Source organism: Salmo trutta, chromosome 17 (genome assembly GCF_901001165.1).
Source record: "Salmo trutta chromosome 17, fSalTru1.1, whole genome shotgun sequence".
Lineage (NCBI taxonomy): Eukaryota > Metazoa > Chordata > Actinopteri > Salmoniformes > Salmonidae > Salmo > Salmo trutta.
In genome coordinates, this window is record NC_042973.1 from 16,987,859 (window position 1) to 17,008,948 (window position 21,090).

General features: G+C 42.1%; 1 protein-coding gene across 4 annotated transcripts in view; it reads left to right on the forward strand.

The window, feature by feature from the left end:
* LOC115151736 (zinc finger RNA-binding protein-like) overlaps positions 1-21,090 on the forward strand; it is a 38,922-nt gene that overhangs the window by 1,173 nt on the left and 16,659 nt on the right. For 2 of the 4 annotated variants that reach the window (XM_029695919.1, XM_029695921.1), the window contains exons 2-10: positions 12,080-12,335; positions 13,314-13,428; positions 13,691-13,900; positions 14,059-14,357; positions 14,580-14,765; positions 15,330-15,549; positions 15,712-15,866; positions 15,970-16,089; positions 16,498-16,679. In XM_029695919.1, coding sequence (XP_029551779.1) covers positions 12,080-12,335; positions 13,314-13,428; positions 13,691-13,900; positions 14,059-14,357; positions 14,580-14,765; positions 15,330-15,549; positions 15,712-15,866; positions 15,970-16,089; positions 16,498-16,679 — 1,743 coding nt within the window. The remainder of the gene's footprint in view (positions 1-12,079; positions 12,336-13,313; positions 13,429-13,690; positions 13,901-14,058; positions 14,358-14,579; positions 14,766-15,329; positions 15,550-15,711; positions 15,867-15,969; positions 16,090-16,497; positions 16,680-21,090) is intronic. The other 2 variants (XM_029695922.1, XM_029695923.1) reach the window with 1 other exon arrangement.

The following is a 21,090-nucleotide window of genomic DNA, read 5'->3' on the forward strand; positions in this document are numbered from 1 at the left end:
GTTAAATAAAGGTCAAATAAAACAAATATAGGAATCATCCAATATTAGCTAAAAATGCCAACAAAGGTATCGGCTGATATCTAGTTTAATGCCCGATGTGCAAAACCGATGTCAAAGCTGACGTGCATACCTATATAACGAAGGTACATGATGTAATGACTCCTCTTAAAATTTTGCGCTATACATGCAACACAGCTTTCCTAAACTAGCTCACAATGTCTGCGGTGTGGATTGAGTAGTCAAGCAGTCGTTTGAAAGTAGAGGTCGACCGATTTAATCGGAATGGCCAAATAATTAGGGCCAATTTCAAGTTTTCATAACAATCGGTAATCGGCCTTTTTTGACACTGATTATGGCCGATTACATTGCACTCCACTAGGAGACTGCGTGGCAGGCTGACTACCTGTTACGCGAGTGCAGCAAGGAGCCAAGGTAAGTTGCTAGTTAGCATTAACTTGTTATGGATAGGGGGCAGTATTTTCACGGCCGGATAAAAAACGTACCCGATTTAATCTGGTTATTACTCCTGCCCAGAAACTAGAATATGCATCTAATTAGTAGCTTTGGATAGAAAACACTCCAACGTTTGTAAAACTGTTTGAATGGTGTCTGTGAGTATAACAGAACTCAAATGGCAGACCAAAACCTGAGAAGATTCTGTACAGGAAGTACCCTGTCTGACCATTTCTTGGCCTTCTTTGTCATCTCTATCCAAAACAAAGGATCTCTGCTGTAACGTGACACTTTCTAAGGCTCCCATAGGCTCTCAGAAGGCGCCAGAACGTTGAATGATGACTCTGCAGTTACTGGCTGAAAAACAGTAGCGCATTTGGTAAGTGGTCGATCTGAGAACAATGAGACGGGTGCGCGCGTGCACGTGAAGAGTCCATTTTACTTTTTCAGTCTTTGAACGAAAACAACGACTCCCGGTCGGAATATTATCGCTATTTTACGAGAAAAATCGCATAAAAATTGATTTTAAACAGCGTTTGTCATGCTTCGAAGTATGGTAATGGAATATTTCGATTTTTTTTGTCACGATACGCGTCTGCGCGTCACCCTTTGTTACCCTTCGGATAGTGTCTTGAACGCACGAACAAAACGCCGCTATTTGGATATAACTATGGATTATTTGGAACCAAACCAACATTTGTTGTTGAAGTAGAAGTCCTGGGAGTGCATTCTGACGAAGAACAGCAAAGGTAATCAAATTTTTCTTATAGTAAATCTGAGTTTGGTGAGTGTCAAATTAGCTAGCCCGTGATGGCGAGCTATCTACTCAGAATATTGCAAAATGTGCTTTCACCAAAAAGCTATTTTAAAATCGGACACCGCGATTGCATAAAGGAGTTCTGATTCTATAATTCTTAAAATAACTTATGTTTTTTTGTGAACGTTTATCGTGAGTAATTTAGTAAATTCACCGGAAGTGTTCGGTGGGAATGCTAGTTCTGAACGTCACATGCTAATGTAAAAAGCTGGTTTTTGATATAAATATGTACTTGATTGAACAAAACATGCATGTATTGTATAACATAATGTCCTAGGAGTGTCATCTGATGAAGATCATCAAAGGTTAGTGCTGCATTTAGCTGTGGTTTTGTTTTTTGTGACATTATATGCTAGCTTGAAAAATGGGTGTCTGATTATTTCTGGCTGGGTACTCTGCTGACATAATCTAATGTTTTGCTTTCGTTGTAAAGCCTTTTTGAAATCGGACAGTGTGGTTAGATAAAGGAGAGTCTTGTCTTTAAAATGGTGTAAAATAGTCATATGTTTGAAAAATGGAAGTTTTCGGATTTTCGAGGAGTTTGTATTTCGCGCCACGCCCTATCATTGGATATTGGAGTGGTGTTCCGCTAGCGCAACGTCTAGATGTAAGAGGTTTTAAAATTATCTTATAAAAAACAATCAATCAATCTTAACATAATCACTAGTTAACTACACATGGTTGATGATATTACTAGTTTATCAAGTGTAACCGATGTGAAATGGCTAGTTAGTTAGCGGTGGTGCGCGCTAATAGCGTTTCAATCAGTGACGTCACTCGCTCTGAGACTTGAAGTAGGGTTTCCCCTTGCGTTGCAAGGGCCGCGGCTTTTGTGGCGCGATGGGTAACGATGCTTCGTGGGTGTCAGTTGTTGATGTGTGCAAGGGTCCCTGGTTCGAGCCCAGGTTGGGGCGAAGAGAGGGACGGAACCTACACTGTTACATATCTAGCTTGTCCTGTGTTGCATATAATAAATGCAGTGCCTCTTAATTTATCATCGAATCACAGCCTACTTCGCCAAACGGGTGATGATTTAACAAGCGCATTCGCGAAAAAAGCACAGTCATTGCACCAATGTGTACCTAACCATAAACATCAATGCCTTTCTTAAAATCAATACACAAGTATATATTTTTAAACCTGCATATTTAGTTAATATTGCCTGCTAACATGAATTTCTTTTAACTAGGGAAATTGTGTCACTTCTCTTGCGTTCTGTGCAAGCAGAGTCAGGGTATATGCAGCAGTTTGGGCTGCCTGGCTCGTTGCGAACTGCGTGAAGACCATTTCTTCCTAACAAAGACCGTAATTAATTTGTCAGAATTGTACATAATTATGAAATAACATTGAAGGTTGTGCAATGTAACAGCAATATTTAGACTTAGGGATGCCACCCGTTAGATAAAATACGGAACGGTTCTGTATATCACTGAAAGAATAAACGTTTTGTTTTCAAAATGATAGTTCCCGGATTTGACCATATTAATGACCTAAGGCTTGCATTTCTGTGTAATTATAATATAATAAAGTCTGACTTGATAGAGCAGTCTGACTGAGCGGTCGTAGGCAGCAGTAGGCTCGTAAGCATTCATTCAAACAGCACTTTCCTGCATTTGCCAGCAGCTCTTCGCTGTGCTTCAAGCATTGCGCTGTTTATGACTTCAAGCCTATCAACTCCCGAGATTAGGCTGGCAATACTATAGTGCCTATAAGAACATCCAATAGTCAAAGGTATATGAAATACAAATGGTATAGAGAGAAATAGTCCTATAATAACTACAACCTAAAACTTCTTACCTTGGAATATTGAACACTCATGTTAACAGGAACCACCTTCTTTCATATGTTCTCATGTTCTGAGCAAGGAACTTAAACGTTAGCTTTTTTACATGGCAAATATTGCACTTTTATTTTCTTCTCCAACACTTTGTCTTTGCATTATTTAAACCTAATTGAACGTTTCGTTATTTATTTGATACTACATTTATTTTATTGATGTACTATATTAAGTTAAAATAAAATTGTTCATTCAGTATTGTTGTAGTTGTCATTATTATAAATATAAAAATCGGCCGATTTAATCGATATCGTCTTTTTCTGGTCCTCCAATAATCGGTATCGGCGTTGAAAAATCATAATTGGTCAACCTCTATTTGAAAGAGTAACAAAATAACAGCGAGACATCTCAAAGGCGAAGGTTGTCAGAATAATTACTAATGGAATTCATTGCCCTTGACAATCAACCGTTCTCTGTAGTGGGTGATGTTGGCTTTCGCTGACTGGTTGAGCACCGGTTAACACTGCCAAGTGTGCTATTTTTCCGATGTTTCCCTACCTGGAGTTACACAGTAATAGCGTCACTGCTATTAGCTTCACGACATGCATACTATGGAACGCAGTTTGGGTTTTTTGCGTGTCAAAAAAGATACAGTAGTCAGCAAACACTGGCCACGAACGATGTATTTACAATACTGCGTTGGTAATAAAGCATCGTTTGCTCAACCGCAACTTCTGGGGTAGCAAGCTTTAGCTTGGTAACGTAAACTCACTCACTTTTGTACATCGTGCTGGTCCGTACAATTGACCTTATTTTAGCGCCCAAAAAACATAATGCTTCCAGATCAACTGTAATTTCAATACCAATGTGAAGCACAATTTCTCCTCTTTTCAACAAAATCAAGGACGAGACCTTCATGATGCCCATCTCTGCATGATTCAAGAAGGCAATGAGCTCCGTCGGGTCTTTTTAAAAATGGTGGGCGGGGAAGCTAAACCTATGGCGTGATAGTGAGAAGGAGAGATGTCGTTTGGGGAAACGGCTTTTTTCACTCAATCTGTCCAACTTATCACCTTATTGCCTCTAAAATGTAAATAAAACACAAAAGAATTTATATAATGTATCATTACATACCTATTTGAAGGTTTGTGTCGAATTTGAATCACTTTAGCACTGCCCTAAAAGCCTGATCTTCAGAAGTAAAGAGCGGCTTTTGAGTCATGATAGCTTGCAGTGATGACGCAAAAAATGACTAGGTATCCCCCCTTACCCTGTCCCTTTCTTGTTTTTTATCGGTGAGAGAAGTGCTACACCTGGTGGAGAGAGGCTGTAAGAAAGAATTAGTTGCTTTATGCATGCTGTACGTTACGTCATGACACGTCACAACGTAATATACAGCGTCGGAGGGGTCCGTTTTTTTTCAACTTTTCTCCAATACTATAGAGACATTACCATGTCAATCAACGTAGTTCACACCCAAAATTTTGATGTCAACACAGTCGCTACAGTCCCATTAGTTTTCTTTGCAGCCTCGTTTGAATGTCGCGGTTGCGCACATTTGTACGGAAAGGGGTTAGCGTACGTTACCTAGCTAGCCCCAATACAACCAGCCTGAAAACAATGACCAGTAGAAACTGCAGTCATTTTCATTATTCTTAGCAATGATTTAGGAATCCTTGTAAGTATTGTTGTTCGCCTATTGAAATTGAACTTCAGTTCATGAAAATAAATAGATAGCCAGCTACTTTTTTACATTTATTTTTAATTTATTTTATTTATTTCACCTTTATTTAACCAGGTAGGCAAGTTGAGAGCAAGTTCTCATTTACAATTGCGACCTGGCCAAGATAAAGCAAAGCAGTTCGACCACATATAACAACACAGAGTTACACATGGAGTAAAACAAACATACAGTCAATAATACAGTAGAAAAATAAGTCTATATACAATGTGAGCAAATGAGGCGAGATAAGGGAGGTAAAGGTAAAAAAGGCCATGGTGGCAAAGTAAATACAATATAGCAAGTAAAATACTACAAATCTACCATTCCAGTGGAAGAAAGTGCAAAGTAGAAATAGAAATAATGGGGTGCAAAGGAGCTAAATAAATAAATACAGTAGGGGAAGCGGTAGTTGTTTGGGCTAAATTATAGATGGGTTATGTACAGGTGCAGTGATCTGAGAGCTGCTCTGACAGCTGGTGCTTAAAGCTAGTGAGGGAGATAAGTGTTTCCAGTTTCAGAGATTTTTGTAGTTCGTTCCAGTCATTGGCAGCAGAGAACTGGAAGGAGAGACGGCCAAAGGAGGAATTGGCTTTGGGGGTGACCAGAGAGATATACCTGCTGGAGCGCGTGCTACAGGTGGGTGCTGCTATGGTGACCAGTGAGCGGAGATAAGGGGGGACTTTACCTAGCAGGGTCTTGTAGATGACCTGAAGCCAGTGGGTTTTGCGACGATTATGAAGCGAGGGCCAGCCAACGAGAGCGTACAGGTTGCAGTGGTGGGTAGTATATGGGGCTTTGGTGACAAAACGGATGGCACTGTGATAGACTGCATTCAGTTTGTTGAGTAGGGTATTGGAGGCTATTTTGTAACTGACATCGCCGAAGTCGAGGATTGGTAGGATGGTCAGTTTTACAAGGGTATGTTTGGCAGCATGAGTGAAGGATGCTTTGTTGTGAAATAGGAAGCCAATTCTAGATTTAACCTAGGTATTTGTAGTTGTCCACATATTCTAAGTCAGAACCGTCCAGAGTAGTGATGCTGGACAGGCGGGCAGGTGCAGGCAGCGATCGGTTGAAGAGCATGCATTTAGTTTTACTTGTATTTAGGAGCAGTTGGAGGCCACGGAAGGAGAGTTGTATGGCATTGAAGCTCATCTGGAGGGTTGTTAACAGTGTCCAAAGAAGGGCCAGAAGTATACAGAATGGTGTCGTCTGCGTAGAGGTGGATCAGAGACTCACCAGCAGCAAGAGCGACATCATTGATGTATACAGAGAAGAGAGTTGGCCCAAGAATTGAACCCTGTGGCACCCCCATAGAGACTGCCAGAGGTCCGGACAACAGGCCCTCCGATTTGACACACTGAACTCTATCAGAGAAGTAGTTGGTGAACCAGGCGAGGCAATCATTAGAGAAACCAAGGCTATTGAGTCTGCCGATGAGGATGTGGTGATTTGACAGAGTCGAAAGCTTTGGCCAGGTCAATGAATACGGCAGCACAGTATTGTTTCTTATCAATGGCGATTACGATATCGTTTAGGACCTTGAGCATGGCTGAGGTGCACCCATGACCAGCTCGGAAACCAGATTGCATAGCGGAGAAGGTGCGGTGGGATTCTAAATGGTCGGTAATCTGTTTGTTGACTTGGCTTTCGAAGACCTTAGAAAGGAAGGGTAGGATAAATATAGGTCTGTAGCAGTTTGGGTCAAGAGTGTCCCCTCCTTTGAAGAGGGGGATGACAGCAGCTGCTTTCCAATCTTTGGGAATCTCAGACGATACGAAAGAGGTTGAACAGGCTAGTAATAGGGGTTGCAACAATTTCGGCAGATCATTTTAGAAAGGGTCCAGATTGTCTAGCCCGGCTGATTTGTATGGGTCCACATTTTGCAGCTTTCAGAACATCAGCTGAATGGATTTGGGAGAAGGAGAAATGGGGAAGGCTTGGGCGAGTAGCTGTGTGGGGTGCAGTGCTGTTGACTGCAGTAGGGGTAGCCAGGTGGAAAGCATGGCCAGCCATAGAAAAATGCTTATTGAAATTCTCAAGTATAGTGGGTTTATCGGTGGTGACAGAGTTTCCTATCCTCAGTGCAGTGTGCAGTTGGGAGGAGGTGTTCTTATTCTCCCATGGACTTTACAGTGTCCCAGAACTTTTTTGAGTTTGTGTTGCAGGAAGCAAATTTCTGCTTGAAAAAGCTAGACTTGGCTTTTCTAACTGCCTGTGTATATTGGTTTATAACTTCCCTGAAAAGTTGCATTATTATGTGACGTGCAGTCATATTCAGGTCCTGTTTGGTCTACAAACTTATTTGACAAGTCAAATTGTGTAAACAGTATCTTTTTTGACACGCAAAGACCCAAACGGCGTTCCATAGAAATCCTGGTTGAGAATGAAATGACTGAACAAATGAACAACGAAACAGCACAGCAAGTAAGTGAAAGAAATAGGTTTTGATTATGTTTTACTGGTAATGGGGACATACGTAAATGCCAACAAAATAACTTTTTGGTCAGTGTGGTCGGTGTCTGTGTGGGTAACCTTAATTTAACTAGGCAAGTCAGTTAAGAACAAATTCTTATTTGCAATGACGGCCTACACCGGCCAAACCCAAACAACGCTGGGCCAATTGTGCGCCGCCCTATGGGACTCCCAATCACGGCCAGATGTGATACAGCCTGGAATCGAACCAGGGACTGTAGTGACGCCTCTTGCAATGAGATGCAGTGCCTTAGTCCGCTGTGTGTGTGTGTGTGTTAACTATTTAACTGTACTAGAATGCTTAAAAGGTCGCAAAAACTTTAAATATCGGTATCGTATTTTTTGGCAAGGAAAATGTTGGATGTCGGTATCGGCCAAAAATGTCTCATTAGTTAGAATACTTTGTTGTCCCACATGATGAAATCGGTGAAGAGACTTTAGTTCTTTTTTTTCTTCCATACTATAGTAGTTCATCACACTGTGCTGGCCGATTTTTGTCCAAACTTGGGTGAATGATGCATCTTGCCATAGAGATCCGGCATTTCCAAAAATGACACTGATTGACCCAAGATGGGAGCTATAGTAATTACCTGAAATGTTAGTCACGCAATATCTCAATTGGCCCGGGGGGGGGGGGCTGCATCATTTGTGGGGGACGACATGTTTTCTGTTGCCTTGTTTTTAACTATCACCATAGATTTTTTTTTTTACACTATTCCCTGATGTTTACATGGCAGCCTAGAGCTGCTAGTTGCCAGCTCATTCTACAGCTGTCACTCTCAGTAGATTCTCAGTTTGATTATTTTTTTAGAATAAATCAGGCTCACTTGACTGTGATGTCACTGCACTCTCCTTTTATAGGAACATTGCTTTCTTTGGTCAGTTCCATTTAGAAATGTCTGCTGCCTTGTGCCGTTGTGTACAAGTACAGTACGAGTGAGGAACAGCCTAAACTTTTTTCACAGATTTAATTTGTATTTATTCCCCCCATAATCCATTACTTTGATCTTTCTTTGTCCCTCATGAAACAAATCGTGGTTATTCCAGACAAAAATGCTGACAAAGATGATTTTAGAATGCCTGTGTCGGGAAAGCGGTCTGTTAGCATCGAAATACATTATAATGATAGGGCTGTTGCTTCATGTTTGCAAGGTCATCCTTTTGGCATTGCATATTCTGCAGAAAATAGATTTTCCATCCTTTAAATGTAGAGTGCTGTAGTCTGCAGTGTTGCTTTATTGTGGGTGGTGAGTTCTTATTTCAGTACTCCTCCTTGAGTCATTTTTTTACAATTTAGACTGATGTTTCAGTAGATAGGTGGCTCAACACCGCACTGTCTAAAAACAGGGCAGTGTGTGCTGTAGGCAAATGCATCATGCATGATGATGTTTAATAGATGGCCTATCTCTGGCCAGCCACAGTTCATAGAGTTTTTTTAATATATATAAATATATATATATATATTTTTATTTTTTTATTTTTATTTATATTTTTATTTTTATGAGTAGATCAGCTTTAATACTGCAGATACATTGTGGGTTCTATCAATGTAATTGGTACCAGTCAAACGTTTGGACACCTACTCATTCAAGGGTTTTTCGTTACACAACTGATTGGCTCAAACACATTAAGAAGGAAAGAAATTCCAGAAATGAACTTTTAACAAGGCACACCTGTTAATTAAAATGCATTCCAGGTGACTACCTCATGAAGCTGGTTGAGAGAATGCCAAGAGTGTGCATAACTGTCATCAAGGCAAAGGTGGCTACTTTGAAGAATCTCAAATAGGGCTGGGCGATATGACTATACATCATGTGACGATCGAAAAACGTCTATCGTTTCATATGCTCTATTGTTTATTTCGTTGTCACATTCTTTACGGCAATATTTTGGACAACACTTTGCGTTCTTCCACACGTGCCGTGTGAAAGGAAATTTGCAACACAAACAAACATGGAGGAGAGTGAACGTGACACAGAGCACGGAGACATCGAGCTCGTAACTAAAAGAGGGGCTACTTCGGGTCGCATGGACGTTGTTTTGGGTATGAAAAGTCTGACACGGACCAGAAAACCATCCTCTGCAAAATATGCCGCAGGCCGGTCCCAACAACCGGTTCAAACAACCTAACCTACACAAGAATCATGTGAAACAGTACGGAGAGAGTCTACGGATGAGACGCAAAAAAGTACAGTACAGTGCTCAAAACAAACCCCCGACTCAGACGTTGAGAGGCTTTTGTCCGCGGCACACCATATGGCAAAGAATCACAAAGATGGAAGGAGATAACAGCTGCCGTTACAACTTACATCTGCAAAGACAAGGCCCCAATTTACACGGTCGAGAAACGGTGGTTTCATGAGTTGGTGCTTTCGTGACTTGGTGCTAACACTCGACCCAAGGTACCAAATGCAAATTGATATGTGACACGTATTAATGCCAAAATAACATTCAAAACAGGCAAGCCCCCAAATATAAATATAAATATATATATATATTTTTAGGCCTATATTTATTTTGTTTGCAACTATAGTTGAAGTGTTTTCTATTTACCTTTTTTAAATGTTATACCTTAATATATTTTGTTACATGCTTAATTGAAAATTTGCTCAAATGTTATAAATAAAAGGAGAAATAATCAAATATGAGTAAGTACCTTTTATTTGTTGAGTATAATTCAAAATGTAATAAGAAATAGGCCTTTACATGTGGTCATTTTATATAAACTATTTATTCATTGAATTTACAGACAATGTGCCATATCATGATATGTATCGGGATACAAAATGACCTATATCGGGATATGAGATTTTGGCCATATCGCCCAGCCCTAATCTCAAATATAAAATCTATATATTGATTTGGTTACTACACGATTCCATATGTGTCATTTTATAGTTTTGATATCTTCACTATTATTCTACAATATAGAAAATAGTAAAAATAAAGAAAAACCCTTGAATGAGTAGCTGTGTCCAAACATTTGACTGGTGCTACATACATACACACACGTGTATTGAGCTCTGAGACAGGATTGTGTCGAGGCACATATCTGGGGAAGGGTGCCAAAAAATGTATGCAGCATTCAAGGTCCCCAAGAACACAGTGGCCTCCATCATTCTTAAATGGAAGAAGTTTGGAACCCCCAAGACTCAGGGAGGTGACCCAAGAACCTGATGGTCATTCTGACAGAGCTCTAGAGTTCCTCTGTGGAGATGGGAGAACCTTCCAGAAGGACAAACATCTCTGCAGCACTCCACCAATCAGGCATTTATGGTATCGTGGCCAGACGGAAGCCACTCCTCAGTAAACAGCAAATGACAGCTCCGCTTGTAGTTTGCCAAAAGGCACCCAAAGGACTCTGACCATGAGAAACAAGATTCTCTGGTCTGATGAAACCAAGATTGAACTCTTTGGCCTGAATGCCAAGCATCACATCTGGAGGAAACCTGGGACCATCCCTAAGGTGAAGCATGGTGGTTGCAGCATCATGCTGTGGGGATGTTTTTCAGCGACTGGGAGATTAGTCAGGATAGAGGCAAAGATGAATGGAGCAAAGTACAGAGATCCTTGATGAAAACCTGCTCCAAAGTGCTCAGGACCTCAGACTGGGGTGAAGGTTCACCTTCCAACAGGACAACAACCCTTATCACACAGCCAAGACAATGCAGGAGTGGCTTCAGGACAAGTCTCTGAATGTCCTTGAGTGGCCCAGCCGGAGCCCGGACTTGAACCCAATCGTACATCTCTGGGGACCTGAAAATAGCTGTGCAGCAACGCTCCCCATACAACCTGACCATGCTTGAGAGGATCTGCAGAGAAGAATGGGAGAAAATCCCCAAATACAGGTTTTCCAAGCTTGTAGCGTCATACCCAAGAAGACTCGAGGCTGTAATCACTGCCAAAGGTGCTTCAACAAAGTACTGAGTAAAGGGTCTGAATACTTATGTTAATGTGATATTCCTGTTTTTCATTTTTTAATAAATTAGCAAACATTTCTAAAAACCTGTTTTTGCTTTGTTTGTTATGGGGTATTGTGTCTAGATTGAGTGGGGGGGGAAACGATTTAATACATTTTAGAATAAGGCTGTAACCTGACTGGAAAAAGACAAAGGGTCTGAACTTTCCAAAGGCAGTGTGTGTGTGGAGTAAGCTAATGGACAACAACAGTTATGCTTCTACTTCCAGCTTATACATACTATATACATTTTACAGACAATGAATATTTTACATTAGTTATCTTTTTTAATTTGTTTTTAGTCCCACCCTTCAGCTACCCTCAACCCCTCCCATCTATCTCTGAAAACCTTCCAGTTTTGATTTCTAATTGCCATATATTTTTTCAACTGTGCTGTAATGTTTCACTTTCTATTCTCATAGTTTCTACAGATTGTAAATTAAAGATGAACATTTTTACTAAGAGTATTATTGATCAATTGACCTATGGCTTTTCAAGTCACCCAGGAGTGCTATTTGGAGAGATCCAGGTAAATGTTGCAATTCTTCAGTCATTCCTGTACCTGCGACCAAAACAAAGCTACATATGGGCAGTATCAAAACAAGTGATCTAATGATTCTCTAAACAGCAAAATCTGCAGAGCTGGGCAGAGTTTTTGTCAGTTCATAAACCATGTGCCATGGAATCGGCACATCAAATCTCTTGCCAACTATGGTGCAGTTGTACATTTTTTGGTTCTTAAATTCAACTGGTATACTTTTATTTTTCACAATTTTCTTTAACCAATTTTGGTCTTTAATGTAGGGCTGACAGACAAGTTCCTTACCTTCTTTCACTTGCCTCATTCTTCCCTCCATCTTGTCTCTGTCCCCACAGCGTTCAGCCTCCACCAGCCTATGCCCATCCCACCACAGCCAGCTACAATGTCCAGCCGGCCCCTGCCGTGGCCCATGCAGTGACTGCCTCCTATGCCCCTGCCCCTGCACAACCAGCCAGGCCCGTTGCCTCTGCCTATCCGGTGGCCTACCAGACCCACCCTGCCCCCCCAGACTATGGCTACCGGCAGCCGGACCCCACGCCCCAACCCACCACCACCCCACAGACATACCAGCTACCGATATACACCGAAACGGTATGTCACAATTCCATTCCTTATCATCCCGTTGCATGCTGTTGTCGTGTTTTATCTATTAGCTATTGCAGTGGTCGATCACGATCGACTGGTCGATCATCAAGGAATTCTTAGTCGATCACCAAAAATGTCTGTAGAAAAGCCAACGTGGCTTGTGCTCCTTTTTTTTGTGTGTGTTGCGCTATTAGCAGTAGGTGCACACGTGTCGCTTGCCCTGCGTTTTGATTATTATTAGCAGCAGCTCGTTGTCTATATTTTAATATCGAGGAATATTTCACTTTCTCTGGTCATAGGAACAACATGAATTTATGCATGAGGCAGATGCGGTGCAACTCGAGTTTCGCCATCAGGTGGAGACGGTGTGCCCTCGCTCTGGTCAGTCTCACCGACTGGGGAAAAATCGCTTTGAACGGTCATCCAACTTGGAATTCCAAGTCGGAACTCGGGCCTCTTTCTAGAGCTCCGACTTTCCAATCTAAAGATCATTGACCTCCTTTTTATTCCCGAGTTCCCAGTTGTCTTGAAAACACCATGACCATCAGATGCAGGTACCATCAGTCCAGTAAAATAAAGAAGCGAATTATTAAAATTTATGCTCCGCTGTGCCTCACAAGTGCTACACCAAGTGATCTATTTTGTTATCAAAGCTCGACTTTTGAAGTATAATATGGTCTAAGAAGAACAATATTGGCAGACCATGCATATAGCCAATATGATGTGATAATGTATTAGTCCTACTGCACAAACCTCATTCCTACAGAACAGTTTTTATTAGCTTAATGTTACAGTTAAGTCATGTTTTAAAAATCTGTGCGGTAGATCTCGGCTTGCTTGACTCAAAAGGTTGGTGACCACTGAGCTATTCTATATAAATGCAAATACATGGGGAGAATTTTAGATTGTTAAAGTCACAATCTATTTTGCATACTATTTACACTTTTCTGCCATCCATGTTCATGCTGTAAAACAACCTTTCAGGATAACTACAGTTACGGACGCCTGCCTGCAGCCACTAGTTATGAGACTAAGCAGTACTACCAGACGAGTGTAGCTCCAGCTCAGCGGACACCAACAGAAGCTTACTACCAGACAGGTGAGTCATTGCCAACCTTATTCCCACACATAATCGCACATAAACAGTCATAACACTCTAATACAAAAGCCACTAATTCATTTGAAATGTTCTCTCGTCTGACAGTACATCGTTTTTTACTGTTATACACTATTCATTTAAACATCTACACTGTGCAAAATAACTTGGCTGCTGGTGTACTACAAAAGCCAGTGTATTGAATATCGTTGAATTGGAGCCAAGCCTGTTAAACAACACTCTGTGATTGTTTCCTTCCCTGTAGGCGTGAAGAGTGGCTACAGTCCAGTCAGCACAGTATACAGCCAGCCGCCACCACCACAGAGGCATGTCACAACTTTAAAGCCTCTGGCCCCTGCCAGCTCAGTGTCCACCAGCTACAACATCTACCCAGTGTCCACCAGTGTACAGCAGCCCCCCATCTCCTCTTACACCCCCTGCTCGTCCTTCAGCTCCACAGCTGGCACCTACTCTGGTAAGAACGAGAGCTTATCCCCACACAGCCAAGAATCAACCTTTGTGAAATCCAAGCAAGCACAGCTTGCATATTTGTCACAGCGTATGTTTTTACAGTGTGACCCCCCCCCCCCCACCCTTCTGCCCCGTCTCAACTCTCCATTTTTTACCTCTCAGGCGTCAGCTACTCTACTTATGATTCAAGTGGCTACACTTCCACCCCCTCATACTACCAGCCTGCCCAGCTACCTCCTCCTCAGCCCCAGCAGCCCCCCCAGCAGTCCCATCCGCCTCCCAAGCAGCTCACCAGCTCCTCCTGGAGCAACGCGGGCAGCAACATGGTGACATCTCCCACGGTCAACGCCTACAAGAAGCCCATGTTCCACCAGAACAAGCTTCAGAAGCCGAAAGGGCCGCCCAAGCAACCCCAGCTGCACTACTGCGACATCTGCAAGATCAGCTGTGCTGGACCGCAGGTAGCGGTGCTTTGTGGATGATGCGTTATGAGGGACAGGTTATTTGTTAGCAATGGGCATCAGCACTTTAGAGTCAAGTGAATGTACAGTATTTTAACATGCAAAGTGCCTAAGAGGAGACAAACTGTAGCAACACAGGATGTACATTTTTTGTTGTTGTGGTTGAAGGTTTGCTTTTGTAGATAAGTTTAATTAACTGTTGTTGAATTGTTTTCTCTGCAGACGTACCGAGAGCACCTCGAGGGCCAGAAGCACAAGAAGAAGGATGCAGCTCTCAAGTCTGGCAGCGTGGTGGGGAGCAACGGGCCCCGGGGGATTCAGACCCAGCTACGCTGTGAACTATGTGACATTGCCTGCACTGGCGTAGATGCGTACGCTGCCCATATCCGAGGAGCCAAGCACCAGAAGGTCAGCACAGCTGCACTGACAGGAGGAGTAACATCAGGCAACTAGCTAGCTAATTGATGCACCGTTTAGCTAGCTAATTTGTCTAGATCAGCTCTGTGATAGTCACACGTTGGTATATCTTTAGTATAACACTTTTTAATCAGGTATTTATGTGACATCCATTTTGTTGTTACTTTTTATTTTATTTAGCCAGTATAGCCCACTTCGTAACAGTTGCCAATGTTTTCCAGGGAGTCCTACGGAGTCCACCTCACAATGTATTATGATGTTTTATTTAGGGCCGGGACGATACCAGTATCACGATACTCGTTAGTATCGTGGCAAGGAAACAAAGCAGATTTAACTTTTTAGGAAAACAGCCCTGTTGGAAACAAACATTATGTTGTCATCCAGAGTCACATGTATTTATTTTCCAAGCTATAGCACACAATATTTTACATACAGCAGGTTTTTAAAGGACCAAAGAGTTTGGTCTCCTTCGTGTTTTCGCCATGGAAAAAAGTATTGCGATACTGGTATCGTCCATGCCTTAGTTTTATTTCTCTCCCTCTTAACCCTGTGTAGGTGGTGAAGCTCCACACCAAACTAGGCAAACCTATACCTTCAACTGAGCCTGTTTTAGTGAACAATGCTCCAATTATCTCAACGTCGACAGCTGGGAAGACGACCCCTATCATTGTTACGGCAACTGCCCCGGTAGCACCACCCAAACTGGTGGTCGTAAACGCCACAAAGGCCCCAGCACCTGTGAAGAAGCCAGTCGCACCCAAAATAACCCTCCTTGGTAAGTCTTCCAAGGAATCAGTGTTTATTAGTTGGAATGATGATATCTGTGCTGACAGAATAAACCAATAATGTTTAATTTAAGCAGTAATTTTGGAGTATGGAGCATTTTAACTACAATGCTAAAATGCTCCATACTTATATTTGGCCTTTCTCTTGACAGCCAACAAGCCGGCCACCCCTCCAGTAGCCAAGGAGAATGAGGCCAAGCAGTCAGCAACAGCGTCAAAGAGTGAGACCACGAGTGACGATGAGGACGGGGATGGAGTGGGGAGGCAGGGCGACGTCCAGCCTGTAGGACATGACTATGTGGAGGAGGTAGGAGTTCATTTATTTCTTATTTCATTGATTCACTAACCATGTTGTTAAAAATACTAAGGTTATGGTATGTTGTAATGCAAGTTTACATTTTTTTCCTCAGGTGCGTAATGATGATGGGAAGGTAATTCGCTTCCACTGTAAACTCTGTGAATGCAGTTTCAATGACCCCAATGCTAAAGACATGCACCTGAAGGGACGCAGGCACCGGCTGCAGTACAAGGTAAGAAAATGCATCGTATATAGCATCATCTTTTCGCAAGACGTTTCTAGAGCTAGCAGCTACGCACTACAATGCACTTATTGTACTGCCAAAATGATTGACTGTAACTTAGGCATTGAACCCTGTGACCTGTTGTACAAGCATTATGTCAAGTCACTGCAAAACTAGCGCCACTAGATGGCAGAATTTATTTAGGCAGGATGGAGACATTGCTTGATGTCCTGTAGCCCCCTTGTAATTTGGTCATCCGTTGAATTATGTATACCTTGACACATCATATAATAATTTATTTGGATGATGGCTATAGGCCTACCTCTCAGTTGGAGAGCCTGCTACTCACTCACTGGGGGTGTGGTATGTATGACAGCTCTTGATATTGTTTACTATCCCTTCCATCCCCTCCTGTAGAAGAAGGTGAACCCAGAGCTGCCGGTGGAGATCAAGCCCAGTAATCGGGCCAGGAAGCTGCAAGAGGGCAAACTGAGGAAACAGAAGCAGAAGGCTGTGCTGAAGAGACAGCGGGATGACGAGCAGCGCTGGCACTTGGAGATGAGGTCAGAGCCAGACAGCAGCTGGCAAACAGAGATGAGGTCAGAGCCCTTGCTTAGGCACAGATCTAGGATCAAGCTTACCCTCCCCAAATCCTAGCCTCATCCATTTAGGGTTAAGGTTTGAGCTGTGCTTAGTCATTCTTCCTATGTTTCTTGCTGATGTCAGAGGAAAGCAGACAGGGGAACCCCGCTTGTGGGTGCTGGGTAAACTCCCCATGCAGTTTTGCAGCTCACGCTGTCACACTGTGGTTCAACCAAAAGGGGAATCCCCTGCTTTCTTCAGTAATAGAGATGTTTATCTTATTATGCCTGTTCCCCTTTTCAGTACCTTTCCTTTTAATATATTAACTTCTTGGGGCTATGTGGGACGCAAGCGTGCCACCCGTGGCGCACCCTATCAACAGCAGGTGCATTTCAAGAGCGGCAAATTTGAAACCAAATAAATGTCAAAATTCAAATTTCTCAAACATACAACTAACTTACACCCTTTGAAAGATAAACATCTCCTTAATCTAACCACGTTGTCCGATTTCAAAAAGGTTTTACGGCGAAAGCATAAAGTTAGGTTATGTTAGGAGAGTACATTGACAATAGCTGTGTGTAATGTTTAGCCAATTCAAAGACAGGCGTCACCAAAACCATAAAATCAGCTAAATGCGGCACTAACCTTTTACAATCTCCATCAGATGACACTCCTAGGACATTATGTTAGACAATGCATGCATTTTTAGTTCTATCAAGTTCATATTTATATCCAAAAACAGCGTTTTACTATGGCGTTGATGTTGAGGAAATCGTTTCCCTCCAATAACCGCCAGTCAATCAGCACAACAAAATAATTAATTAATATTAGAAAACATTGGTAAAATATTATATTGTCATTCAAAGAATTATAGATTTACATCTCTTGAACGCAATCGACTTGCCAGATTTAAAAATAACCTTACTGGGAAATCACACTTTGCAATAATCTGAGCACTGCGCCCAGAAAAATACGCTTTGCGATAGACTAACCGCCATGTTGGAGAGATCTAAAATCGAAAATACTATGTAAATAATCCATTACCTTTTGATTCTCTTCATCAGATGTCACTTCCAGGAATCCCAGGTCCATAACGAATGTAGTTTTGTTCAAAAAAGCTCATCATTTATGTCCAAAAAGCTCCGTGTTGTTAGCACATGATCTAAGCCAGCCGGACTTCACTTCCCTTCACGAACGGAAAAAATATATTTACGTTCGTTCAAACATGTCAAACGTTGTATCGCATAAATCATTAGGGCCTTTTTTAACCAGAACATGAATAAAATTCAAGGCGGACGAATGTGTTCTCTTTTAAAACGTTTCGGAACGAGAGTACCCAACATGAACTCGCACGCCAGGTGTCTAATGGGCCATCACCGTTCCATGGCTCTTGTTCGGTCAGATCTCAGAGTAGAAGACTCAAAACACTTTGTAAAGGCTGGTGACATCTTGTGGAAGCAATAGGAAGTGCCAAAACATTCCTCAGCCCCTTTGTTTTTCAATGGCATAGGCTTAAAGTCAATTCAACACATCAGGTATCCACTTCCTGTCAGAATCTGTCTCAGGGTTTTGCCTGCCAAATGAATTCTGTTATACTCACAGACACCATTCAAACAGTTTTAGAAACTTTAGGGTGTTTTCTATCCATATATAATAAGTATATGCATATTCTAGTTACTGGGTAGGATTAGTAACCAGATTAAATCAGGTAAATTTTTTTATCCAGCCGTGAAAATACTGCCCCCTATACCCTAACAGGTTAATAGAATGCCTTCAACATCTAACGTGATGAGAACTCAAATCAAATGTATTTATAAAGCCCTTTTTACATCAGCAGATGTCAAAGTGCTATACAGAAACTCAGCCTAAAACCCCAAACAGCAGGCAATGCATGTGTAGAAGCACGGTGGCTAGGAAAAGTCCTTTAGAAAGGCAGGAACCTAAAGAGGAACCAGGCTCTGAGGGGTGGTTGTTCCGGGTGGAGATTAGAAGAGTACATGGTCATTAAGGCCAGATTGTTCTTCAAGATGTTCAAACGTTCATAGATGACCAGCAGGGTTAAATAATAATCAGTGGTTGTAGAGGGTGTAACAGGTCAGTACCTCAGGAGTAAATGTTAGTTGGCTTTTCATAGCTGAGAATTCAGAGGTCGAGACAGCAGGTGCGATAGAGAGTCGAAAACCGCAGGTCCGGGACAAGGTAGCACGTCCGGTGAACAGGTCAGGGTTCCATAGCCGCAGGCAGAACAGTTGGAGCTGGAGCAGCAGCATGACCAGGTGGACTGGGAACAGCAAGGAGTCATCAGGCAGGTAGTTCTGAGGCATGGTCCTAGGGCTCAGGTCCTCTGGGAGGAGAGGGAGAAAGATAATTAGAGGGAGCATACTTAAATTCACACAGGACACCAGATAAGACAGGAAAATTACACCAGATATACCAGACTGACACTAGCCCTCCGGTACATAGACTACTGCAGCATAGATACTGGAGGCTGAGACGGGGGGTTGAAGGACACAGTGGCCCCATCCGACGATGCCCCCAGACAGGGCCAACCAGGCAGGATATAACCCCACCCGCTTTGCCAAAGCACAGCCCCCACACCACTAGAGGGATATCAACAGGCCACGAACTTACTACCCTGAGACAAGGCTGAGTATAGCCCACGAAGATCTCCTCCACCTCACGAGCCTGAGGGGGCACAAAACCGGACAGGAAGATTACGTCAGTGACTCAACCCCCTCAAGTGACACACCTAGGGACGGCATGGAAGAGCACTAGTAAGCCAGTGACTCCGCCGCCGTAATATGGTTAGAGGCAGTGCCTTGCCGTTCACCTTTGCACCCCTGGGCCAGACTACACTCAATCATCAAATTGTATTTGTCACATGCCGAATACAACAGGTACCTTACCGTGAAATGCTTACTTACAAGCCCTTAACCAACAATGCAGTTCAATACATAGAGAAGAAAATATTTACTAAATAAACTTTAAAAAAAAAAATATCCAAAAGTAACACAAGAAAATTACATAGATAGATATATATATATATCTATCTATCTCTCTCTCTATCTATCTATCTCTCTATCTATCTCTCTATCTCTATATATATATATATATATATATATATATAAAAAGGGGTTATTGGCACCGAGTCAATGTGTTGGGGTACAGGTTAGGACCTACTGAAGAGAAGACTTAAAGTCTGCGTCTCTCACATGGATAGGCAGACCATTCCATAAAAATTGAGCTCTATAGGAGAAAGCCCTGCCTACAGCTGTTGCTTAGAAATTCTCGGGACAATAAGGAGGCCTGTGTCTTGTGACCGTAGAGTAGGTATTAACGCAGGACCAGATCGGAGAGATGGGTAGGAGCAAGCACATGTAATGTTTTGTAGGTTAGCAGTAAAACCTTGAACTCAGCCCTAGCCTTAACAGGAAGCCAGTGTAGAGGCTAGCACTGGAGTAATATGATCACATTTTTGGGGGTTCTTGTCAAGATTTTAGGAGCAGTGTTTTACTTCTTCAGCATTGGTGGGTCCCCTGCGGGACGGTTGAGCTAACGTAGGCTAATGTGATTAGCATGAGGTTGTAAGTAACAAAAACATTTCCCAGAACATTGACATATCTGATATTGGCAGAAAGCTTAAATGTTTGTTAATCTAACTGCACTGTCCAATTTACAGTAGGTATTACAGTGAAAGAATACCATGCTATTGTTTGAGGAGAGCGCACAGTTTTGAACTTGAAAAGGTATTATTAAACAAATTAGGCACATTTGGGCAGTCTTGATACAACATTTTGAACAGAAATGCAATGGTTCATTGGATCACCTAAAACTTTGCACATGCACTGCTGCCATCTAGTGGCCATAATCTAAATTGGACCTGGGCTAGAATAATACATTATGGCCTTTCTCTTGCATTTCAAAGATGATGGTACAAAGAAATACAAACATTTTTTTTCTTCTTTCTTTGCATTATCTTTTACCAGATCTAATGTGTTGTTCTCCTACATTCCTTTCACATTTCCAGAAAACTTCAGTGTTTCCTTTCAAATGGTACCAAGAATATACAAATCCTTGCTTCAGGGCCTGAGCTACAGGCAGTTAGATTTGGGTATGTCATTTTAGGCAAAAATTTGGGGGGGGAAACGGGCCCATCTGAGCTTTATTTAGTGCTTTATTTTTTTATATATATTTTTTTCAACTTTATTAGCCAGGTAGGCCAGTTGAGAACAAGTTCTCATCTACAACTGCAACATGGCCAAGATTAAGCAAAGCAGTGCGACACAGAGTTACACATGGGATAAACAAACGTATAGTGTGTGCAAATGTAGTATGATTATGGAGGTAAGGCAATAAATAGGCAATTAAACACTGGAGTGATAGATGTGCAGAAGATGAATGTGCAAGTAGAGATACTGGGGTGCAAAG